This window comes from Haliotis rubra, unplaced genomic scaffold, assembly GCF_003918875.1.
Source record: "Haliotis rubra isolate DU_JTF1 unplaced genomic scaffold, ASM391887v1 Scf10, whole genome shotgun sequence".
NCBI lineage: Eukaryota > Metazoa > Mollusca > Gastropoda > Lepetellida > Haliotidae > Haliotis > Haliotis rubra.
The window spans coordinates 2,149,342-2,160,218 of record NW_025764892.1 but is presented as its reverse complement, the minus strand read 5'-3'; the positions used below and the strand labels follow the sequence as shown (position 1 = coordinate 2,160,218).

Here is a 10,877-nt window from a genome sequence, read left to right as displayed (position 1 = left end):
TGGAGCTGAAGAACAAACACCTCAAGACAAAACTTCAGCTGATGAAGACAGAGAATGCTAACCTCCAACAGAATGCTGATGATATTAAAAAGGAGAGTGAATGGCTGAAAGTAGAACTGAAGATGATGCAAGATGCAAGACGGAGTGACAGAAAGCGGGAGGAACTCACTGAGACTAGACAATTCCCTCAAACGACTGTTGCTAGTAATTGCAAGAAAATTGCTGTTTCACATGACAAAAAGTTCCATGTGGATGGGAAAAGTGTATTTTGTACTGACATGACTTCTGTTAAGGACTGTATGGAGCCTAAAACTGCAAAGAAGAAATCTGTCCTGAAACAGCTGAGAAAAGCCATTAGGAAGATCACCAGGTGAAACAAAGAACTACACAATGAACTGTGATGCAGTCAAATGCCAATTGTACTCATATTACTATTTGTTATTTTCTATGTTATAAAGTATTTTTCAAAGATTACTTTCCTGAACTTTTCTTTTATCAAAATCTACAGTGCTATATAAATTGAATTCTTTTCCAACACAATTGGTGGATGGTAGCAGAGTGGGTCACTCAGTGAAAACAGTGGGGCCACCATTACCAAGGAGTAGTGAAGACACTGGGGAGATCACTGCGCAAATGGTGGAAGCTGATCATACCAGAAGTCAACGCAAAATGATTAGAATGGGCGAGCCAGATGCTAAGGCACTTCACTTTGTAGTGCTGCGCGGAACCATAAAGATCCGGGTTATAATTGGTCTTCAGGAACCAATGCTTGTCTCAAAGAGGCGACTAACGGGATCGGGTGGTCAGACCCACAAGTCATCGTATCCCAATTTCGTAGATCGATGCTTATGCTGTTGATCACTTGATCCCTGACCCAAAAATATGCATCGCTGCGCCGCTTACTCGTGCCAGAAACAGGTTGTGTTTGCACCTTATCCGTGCACGTGGTTTTCAGCAAATCCCGAACAGTCCAAGACATCATCCATTCATCCATTCAAATTTTCACCCCACACATTTACATATTCGGCATTGACGCAAAGTTTCAAATAAGGTGTTTCGAATACTTAGTACAAGGGGCTTCATTGCATTATTGTTTTCAAGAGATGGTGTGAGGAAGAAATACAGCTGTATGTACCGTAGATATAGACAGCAAGACATCTCTCTTATGGATACCTTGTGACGATACAAATATGTCAAATGTACTGTTCGAAATAGCTACTGGTCCGCTAGCCAAATGCTAGCTGATTGTGAATCGGGCCAGTAATATATTGTTAAAGCTACAGCGACTGGCGAGCTGAAAATCTCAGATAATTTGTTCTTTATTTAATATACGTGTACATGAGTATAATGAAGGTTGCTAGCATATCTTTTGCACTAGACGTGAGCTGCACATTGGAACAGTGATTTCTCTGGACAACATGTGTTTAAGGAATAAAGAATGAAATCTTAGTTTTTCTGTTTGTTTGATTTTTGTTTCCAATGGGCGACAGTAACTTACCATCTTCAATTACCAAACATCACACGAATTCTGACCTATGTGCATTTTGATATTGATATTTTGCAGGGCCAGTAAAGTATGATGTGGGCTAGCACCATTTTGGCTGGCCAGTGACTTTTCAAAATTAATTCATACACTGTTAGTAACAGAAAATAATCATAAAAAGTCGGATTATCTGAATAAATCATTACACTTACAAGTATATCAGTCGTTCTCAAGCTCGTAAAAGAATTCATGTTTTACTATCCTTAAACGTTCTGTCGATTCGTAAAACCAGTAAGACGTGCATATTGTACTTCTTAACCAAATATGTCTACACAAGGTCAGTAAAAGAAAAACACACCAGATCAACGAAAGTTCAAATGAGAAATAACTGAGATTTCAGTGAATCATAATCGCCAAAAAATACCAAATTTTCCTCACGTCCTGACTGATCAAAACCTTAAACTGGATCCATTGTTTGTATGCGGCGCAAGCTTAGCGCTTATACAAGTTGAGGTAGACAGGAGCCCAGTTAGAACCTTCGTTTTGCACTGAGAGTTACCTTGTGTTATCACCAGGTGTCAGTGTCACCCAATATGGCTGCACCCTTGAAGCCGTGGGAGAGAGCTGGTGTTAACAGTCAAAATCCAGGCCCCGCTCCCGTCAACAGCATGTCTGGGTAGGTAGCAATAACAAATATTTGTCACTGCGTCAGAAGTACGGGTTGACACGGGATGTGTTGCCTCAATGATGAGTAGAATACCACAGTGGACTTTGCCCATGACGATGGTTCTTCACGACCCTTAGTTTCTTTTTACCATCACTGTCGAACAGACAAATACCTTACAGACTTGCCATGTTGCAGTGCAGTTTACCAGCGATGATTATAGTTTCGCGATGAGGGACTGAATGTGGCACTAGAATCGTTTCTTGTAGACTCGCATTTTGGTAAGAATGTATTTGACTGGACCCTTTCCGCAATTGTAATCTGGTGTTAGCCTTATTTTGTTATAATATATTCAGTATTCACACATTTACTCTGTCCTGAACTGAATCAATACAAGCTACCATATGTGTAGGACGTGACAGAAATGGAAACTGGTGACCTGATTTAAACCAGAATAAATCTATTATCTCAAACTCTTATCACACATACATCAACCTTTCTGAAACATTTTTTGTAAACAAAACTGATAACAGGTGAGCTTAAATTTGTGATAACCTGCAAAAACAGTTTCTGCTCCAGTGACTGCACTGTGAATGTAGGCTTATCATATGAACAGACTTTTCTCTTGTTTGTAAATATACACACTTATTCCGAAAAAAAACAAAAACAGGTGCAAACATTTCAATTCTCTTTACATATTGTTTTGCATCATTATATGTGCATGACAATGTTATGAATAAGACAACTTACCCTGTGATGTCTGCTTTTCTGTTTGAGGAATTATTTTGCATTGGTTTGAGAACTGAATTGGTTATGTGTGACATCAGACTCAGAACTTATCTCATGCCGGGTGTAAAACTCTGTATAGCTATCCTTTCATGAAAGTTACTGCAAAATTTCATTTTTTAAATCTTGGTACATTTGAAAAATTCACAGTCATAAACTGCCCCATTTGTCATATTTCCTCAATTCAACGCCTATATCATATATTTCCCTCATATACTCTTTACCCAGGGGTGGAAATAACCCATTGCCCGACGTCCCAGTCCAGTGTTTTTTTCTGTCAGGCTTGCAAATTTCTATATCACGCTGTAGTACGCTGTACCGGTGTCCAGTTGACTTTCCAATGTTAATTACATGTATGTTGTTTATTTAAAAAATCAACAATAAAATTGGCCGGTATAGTGGAAAAATTATCAGGGCAAGAGATTTTACATGTGCCGGAGTACACTAGCAATTTTAAAGTTATTTCCAACCCTGTTTACCTATGGCTTTTTCTCACGTAGAAAATACAGAGGAGAATTACAAGCATAAGAAATACCTGGCTTTTATTGCAGAAATAAATATATCTGTCACCTGTGTCTACTTGTGTTTCCATTGGATATCTGATTATCATGAGCATGATGAACGTGCTTAATCAGTGCAAATAGTCTCTTGCTTAATGAAGATAAATAATAGCATCTGTGCTCAGTCAACTGTAAGCTGCAAGAGCAATTATACAATAATTAAGATTAGTGGATAAACAGTACTTAGATACTAATTACTATAAATCGCAGGCTATTTTAGGAATAAAAATGAATCCAAATTGTAATCCCAATGATTTTACATTGAAGTAACAGAGCTATTGTAAACAACATGGCAGTCATGTGTATTGTTCTTCAAGCCATGTTAAGGATGTTATGACAGCAGTATCCCACCGTTGGCAATGACATGTAAAATGCTTCTATCAATCACATTTTACCAATTGCTGTCGGAAGTGACATTCAGTTTATTAATGCCTGCACAGACTTATGTGCCACCATGCAGGTCAATCAGATCAGATGTTTGCCTAGCAAAAGGCAGAGATTTATCCCTGAACATGTAAATGTTTCAGAATGATACTACTTTCATGAATAAGCATATCTTTTTGATTTTGTAACTTTGTTGTGATCTACCTTTAGTTGTTGGCAATCTATAGCCTGTTTTTATATTGTATCGTCTTGTATAGTTAAAATGTTTTAAATTTACTTACTGGTTTTTGAATGTTTATCTGTGATAAACTAATTGTTTTACTGTCCTTTGTTGACAGGTTTTTATGATTTACCTATGATTATTATCAATATATAACTTGACATAGTCACAATATGGCTGAAATACTGCAATGTGACTTATATGACTCACTCACTTATAACTTTGTTGTTTTTAGGGGTACACCTGCACCATGCTGTGTTCAGGGCACAACCAGTGCACCACCACCAGTTCCAACTCGTCCTTCTCAGAATACATTTGGAGCCCGTCCATATGCAGGAGGGTATGGTATGGGAAGTTCACTAGGTTACAGCCCTTATTCCTCCTATGGTGGTGGTATGTATAACAGCCCTTATAGCTCCTATGGCAGCTATGGGTATGGTGGTTATGGAGGAGGATACAATAGATTCGGTGGAAACCAGGATTCAATGGGAACATTTGCCCGCCAAGCAGAGGAGAATTCTCGGCCAGCCTTCCAGGCTATTGAGAATGTTGTGAGTGCAGTGACTTCTGTAGGAATGATGATGGACTCGACCTTCCAGGCAGTGTATAATTCATTCCGGGCTGTGATCGGTGTGGCTGACAACATGTCCAGACTGAGGAGTCAGCTTGTTTCTGTGATATCTGCTTTAGCTTTCATTCGGACCCTTAAATACATCTACAGGCGCTTCTTGGAACTGCTGCGATTGCGACCACCAGGTCATGCAGCCCAGGCCTGGAATGATGCTGTCTCCCAGGCTGCAGCCAAACTGGCCCCTGGGGAACCCACACCCAAGAACAGTGCCTGGCCCATTTTCATGTTCTTTGGCATCATCCTTGGAGGTCCCTGGCTTATCTGGAAAATCCTCAGGTCCTTCTCAACTGGCATTGGTGCGTATATTTCATTATGCTTCATCATACTTGTCAGTGCATTGCTGTTAACATTGTCATGGTTGTGTTGTGATATACATGGTTTGAAGGTGATTACTGGTTTATGAAATCATTAAACGTAACTTTTATACATGAATAATGGGAATAGAGAGTGAAAATTGTTTGACATCACAGTCAGTAATACTGACAATGCATCACTGTTTACTGTAAACAGTACAAGTAGATGTATCAGTAATAATATAATCTTACCATGCTGACAAGGGTAAAATAGTGACAAAAGCTTTGGCAACAATATGTAATCAGCCAAATGAAATTGGGAACAGAAACTGCCTTACCTTTGAAGATTTTGTCAGTATCCTTGGAAAAATTATTGATTAAAATCATGAAATTACTTAACACTTAGACAAACATTTTCTTTGAAATGGTTTCATTTCTATATATGAAATCAATAGCCATGTACAGAAGTACTATAGATCATTACCCATACTTATTATATAACTGTCCACCATTGATACTCTGTTATATCCAGATGAGACCAACAGCTGGGCAAACGGGGACGAGGATCACTTTGTTGCCCGAGCTGAGTATGACTTCCGTGCAAGCAACAACAATGAACTATCCTTCACTGCCGGACAGATGATCAACATTGCTCCTAAAGGTTTGTGTGCATCCATCGGCATAGTTAGGTTAACATAAACATTTTAATCTGTAACCAGTTTTTTCTTCAGCATTTTCTAATGCCTCAGACAGTTCATAATGCTTCTTATTAACCATTCTAAATTTCATTGTTCAAACAATGTTTTCAGTAATTTCTCCCAACTCTTCTAGAAATGTTGCTAAAGAGTATGGTTTATGGCCTGTTGACATAGTGTATGATTAATACCAGAAAGGGTTAGATTATTGAAAAACCCAGACAATTTGAGTGTAAAACAAAATGAGAAGAACCCTTTTTTTCTTAGTGAATAAAGCCCAAGTGATTCAGTAAGATGATGGACATTTCCTGTCAGCACTGATAGCTTGGTTTGTTGATGAATAAAAGGCATTATGGTGGGAATGCCTTCAACATGGCGAAATATGAATTGATAATGGGGAAAATAAGTTGAAAATGGGGATTTTAAACTTGTACAACTGTTGCAGTGTCTGCTTGTTTGTAATGCTTAATTGGCCTGCTAATCATGTTTGCATAAAACTGATAAAATCATGTCATAATGTTGTGGGCTAAGTATTGAATTTTAGTTGTGCTTTCACCATTATTGCTGTTTTCTTGGATACACATAGGATCAGGTAATGAAGTTTTGGTCAGACAACTTCACACAAACTTCAAAGTTTCTTGTGACTTTTATTATGATTTTTACTGTCAGTAATTAACAGATATATTAGTTTAGTTCAACTAATTATAGCATTTGAATACTCTGAGTCGGCACATATGATCATCTTTGCAGGCCTCACATGCAACCTTGTTGTGTTTGTGTTTTGCAGAGATGCAGCCCAAGGTACGAGGGTGGCTACTTGGATCTGTGGATGGAAGCAATACAGGGCTGTTGCCAGCAAACTATTTGAAAGTGCTGGGAAAGAGAAGAGGAAAGAAATACCAGACTCCGTCTCCCGAGGGCGTTCCAGCCCCAGCAGCCACCATCACCCCATCACAAAGTTCTTTCTCTCTCACTGAGCCCACCCCAAGCTCCACAACCATGAACTCTGTGCCTGAAAGTGACCTTGACACTGTCTTCAATGAGGGGACATCTGCAGAGCTGGATGCATCTGACATTTTAGACAAATGTGCTTCCCAGGACAATGACCCTGAGTGTCCTTCTGTGTCTCAGACTGTGCCTACAAAGGACTGCTGTGCTGGCAAGTCAACGTGAGGGTCGGTAATGGATTGTTTGTGATTTTATTTGTACATGCGCGAATCTGTGAGATTTCTTAATGTTGTCAATTATTACTTTGTACATATTAATAATAATCCTTGGTAAGTACTTGTTATTTCTTATTAAAACAAAATGGAGGGCTTTTCAGTTTATCACCATGCATATACGACAAATTTGTTTCTCACTTTTTGCTTATTTGCTGGAAACTTTAGCTGTGTCATGTTGGCTGTCTTCATATGACTTCAGTAACATTTTATGCTCACCTGGATTAAAGTCAGGTGAGTTTGTGTTATCTATGTCTGCCCATTTTTAACTTTCTGCTGTGAAAAATACAAGACCTCATGAGCTAAAACTTTAAGAAATAACAGCTATGATGTTGATACAAAGTGCATGATGGCCTCAGAGAAAATGTCATTTCTGGCCATCTCTCAGCCTTTTCTGCTTGAAAAAAAACATATAAGATTTTTTGTCATAGTTTGATTTTCCTAATTACCTAACAGCATTTAACTTTCACGCGCCAAGTTTTGTAGTCTGACATTTGTCTTACCTTATACTACAAAGGCAAGAGGAAACTTTGTACGAATGATTCCAGATATGGAATATCTGCATATTTTCTCATTTGATTCTGATGTAATATGGCCACCATGGCCACTATAGACTATGAGTCAGCCATCCTTTTTCAAATAGGTGTTAAATTTGGTGTGTCTAGTTAGGCAAAACATACATGTTCCCTGTATATGAATTTTGATCCAGATTCATCCTTTAAAGCGTAATAGCCTGTGTCACCGAAGTGAAAATGCTGTTGTACGACATTTGGAAACCTTATCTTTAACCCCAACCATGCACTTGCCTACCAATGAGTACCATCATGTTATCTGCATATATTGGGGAGCAATGGCAAAAAGTAGGTTTCTGCATGATGTCTGAATAATAATCATCAGATATTGAACATTGGAAGAGGCTTGAAGTATCAATCGGATGGTCCAGACACATATGATAATCCTTCAATAGTATATATATATAGCAGGAAATAGTGAAGCAAGCTCAAGCAGGCACAATGTGTTCACAGATAGCTGGTCAGCAATTTTGCCAGATTTACTGGTGTGTTGGTTACCCCAGGGCTTGTCATAGCCGAAACAGCCATTGCTTCAGTTGTGGAGGCATGGGCTATTGTCCCGCAGTATCTCAAAGAATGGCCTTTCCAGCCTCTACTCTTGATAACCTTGACACTGACTGTATTGCTTTCTTAATATTTGAAAAATCAAATGAAACTAAAAAAAGTTGAAATTTTGATCTTCAGGATTACTTTGCGCGCAGGTCTCAAACTTTGTGTAGAAGATCCAATTGTATTCATGGTATCATTTTTCTAACGTGTAATGCACAAAAACCTTTTGTTTCATTTTACCTGAATCTTTCAGGGTATTGTAACTTGATGCTGATATGTGTACCAGAATGTTTGTCATAAGTCAAGTGAGCTACAGAACCTGGGGTCTCAATTTCTATAGATCATTTTGATCATCCGGAGCATTTTGAAGCAGTAATCTGGGTTTTATGCACAAACTAATCATGTACAATTGTTTCTACAGGTATACTTTCCTATCTGTATAGATATGTTGGTATCAAAAGTGTTTCACTATTCAGGTCAACAACATCTACTCCAGACACTGATTCAATTTGCTATCCAGTACACAGGCTGCATGTATATTAAAATTGTGTTGGATAAATCATGTGCCATCTTGTGTTGCATATAAATAAAAAAATATGTTTGATATATCACATTTTCCCTTTTGTATTGAGACTAATTTGACGTATGCAATTATATAATATACTGTTTCAATGCAATTCTGAGGTAAAATTGATGTAACTTTGATGTACAAATGGATCCTTCATGTGGACATTCTCAGTGTCTTGCTGTGTTTCATCATGCACCAGTTGTGTGGATCACATCTAAATCCTTCAGTTACAGTGGCGGTGGGGTAGCCTAGTGGTTATAGCGTTCGCTCTTCACCGGAAGACCCGGGTTCGATTCCCCACATGGGTACAACTTGTGAAGCCCATTTCTGGTGTTCCCCGCCATGATGTTGCTGGAATATTACTAAAAACGGCATAAATCCAAACTCAGTCAGTCAGGTTTGGCTAGGCATGACTATATTATGTGGCAGTTTTAAGATAACAGTCAACAAGCACTTTTAGAAAAGTATGTTTGCCTAATCTGTGATGCTGTGCAGTAAGCACTCAGTAATGACATTAAAATGAACCTGAAAATATTTTTCTTGTTTCCTACTGGCTCGTTATCATTTTTGCTATTTTTTATGGGTTTACAACAATACCACCCCAGTATTGTTGACTTCATACTACTAAAATAATGTGTTGAGTGTCACCCTAGTTAACAAATCATTATGTGCTTCTGAAAACAGACATACCTGCATACTGAAAATTACGGTCCTTATAAAACATCAACACAAAATAAGAATCCTACCTTACCTAATTTTTGCTTCTACTGAAAGCGTTTTGGGAGTTTAGTGTTTGTTTGTGTATATTTATTTCGGTGGGTAGGGGTGTCGGTTAAGGAGGAACAGGAGGAACATCCACCAAAAACATGAGGTATGGTTTGTTGGAGATGTTATCAGGTGTGTGTGGAAGTGAGATGTGTAAAATCTGTATGTACATCAATCACCAAGAATTGTACATGGGTCTGAGCAAGGTAGCTGTTTAAAAACAATTATGATTTTATCATTGTATAAGATGTTATAGATCAACTCATTTTTCAGGAAATAAAAACTCTATATGTTAGATCAAGGACTCTATTTATTCATTTTTGATACCACCCGTGAAGATCCGGGTTAGAATTAACCTTCAATAACCCATGCTTGTCATAAGAGGCGACTAACGGGATCGGGTGGTCAGGCTTGCTTGCTTGGTTGACACATGTCATCAGTTTCCAATTGCGCAGATCAATGCTCATGCTGTTGATCACTGGATTGTCTGGTCCAGACTCAATTATTTACAGACTGCCGCCATATAGCTGGAATATTGCTGAGTGCAGCGTAAAACTAAACTCACTTACCCATTTTTGATACATGAAATGGTGTTGTTTTGAAACGTTAATTCCTCATCTGCTCACTGACAGGCTGTTAAAATATCCAGCTGATGACAGTGTTTGGAGATGTGACACATTTTATTGTGAATCTGATTCTGTGGAATTTTCATTAAAATGATGAAACAGCTGTTACCTTGATTTCATTTACTGATCAGATATGTCTGCTCTGACACACCTCATTTTTTGCCTATTGATCTACAGTGACATTTTATTTAAAATATAGTAATCAAATCATGTGCTGTGTGTTTTACTTTATTTAATTTTTTACTTGTGACGCTGAACAATAATTTTGGAGAGGAACATATGTTTTTCTTCAACATGAGTATCTAATAAACATTGACTGATATATCACTGTATCATCAATGCTTGTCATGTGCTATAAACTTTGGCTGCGTTATAATGAAGTGTGTGGGATTTTATGAGAAGTAAAGAAATATCCCGGAAAATGTTTGAAAAATTAATTACGTCTTTGACTGTTGAGGAAATAAAAAATACTATAGTAGCAAGATGCTTTAGAAGTAAAATATGGTACGATTACAAATACACCTTTTGATTATTGAAACTATTACTCTGTCCCAATATCGGACCACCTCTTCTTTCATTTCAGCAATATTTTTCTTATTGACACTTTCCTTCATAAATCCCCAAACATATTCTATTGGATTTAGGTCAGGGCTATAGCTTGGCCAATCTAATAATGTCATATTTGGGTCCGAAACCAGGCCTGTGAATGCCTTGAACGATGTTATGGGTCGTTGTCCTGCTGGAAAATCAAAAAATTTCCATAGAACACGTGAGCAGATGGAAGTTAATGTCCCTCGAGAATATCTGTGTACCGCTCACTGTTCATATTCCCTTAAAGTACACAGAGGGGCGTTGCCCCTA

The 10,877-nt window shown here is 38.1% G+C and overlaps 1 protein-coding gene across 2 annotated transcripts; it reads left to right on the top strand.

Annotated features, from left to right (window-relative positions):
• Positions 1-2,047: 2,047 nt before the first annotated feature.
• Positions 2,048-9,687, top strand: LOC124257597 (peroxisomal membrane protein PEX13-like). 2 transcript variants are annotated; one of them, XR_006893330.1, is made up of 5 exons: positions 2,048-2,159; positions 4,333-5,024; positions 5,554-5,682; positions 6,504-8,460; positions 8,501-9,687. XR_006893330.1 is itself a non-coding variant. In XM_046691735.1 (4 exons), exons 1-4 carry the CDS (start codon positions 2,077-2,079, stop codon positions 6,887-6,889), a joined length of 1,290 nt encoding a protein of 429 aa, XP_046547691.1. In that variant the 5' UTR covers positions 2,048-2,076; the 3' UTR covers positions 6,890-9,687. The 2 variants fall into 2 exon arrangements, 1 of the variants encoding a protein (XP_046547691.1); XM_046691735.1 differs by having other exon boundaries at positions 6,504-9,687.
• The last annotated feature ends 1,190 nt before the right edge of the window (positions 9,688-10,877 follow it).

Excerpts from the sequence above, each read along its gene's own strand:
- LOC124257597 (XM_046691735.1), top strand. The coding sequence starts at position 2,077 with ATGGCTGCACCCTTGAAGCCGTGGGAGAGAGCTGGTGTTAACAGTCAA. Across the intron at positions 5,025-5,553 it reads GTCCTTCTCAACTGGCATTG|ATGAGACCAACAGCTGGGCA; the intron begins GTGCGTATATTT and ends TGTTATATCCAG. Across the intron at positions 5,683-6,503 it reads GATCAACATTGCTCCTAAAG|AGATGCAGCCCAAGGTACGA; the intron begins GTTTGTGTGCAT and ends TGTGTTTTGCAG.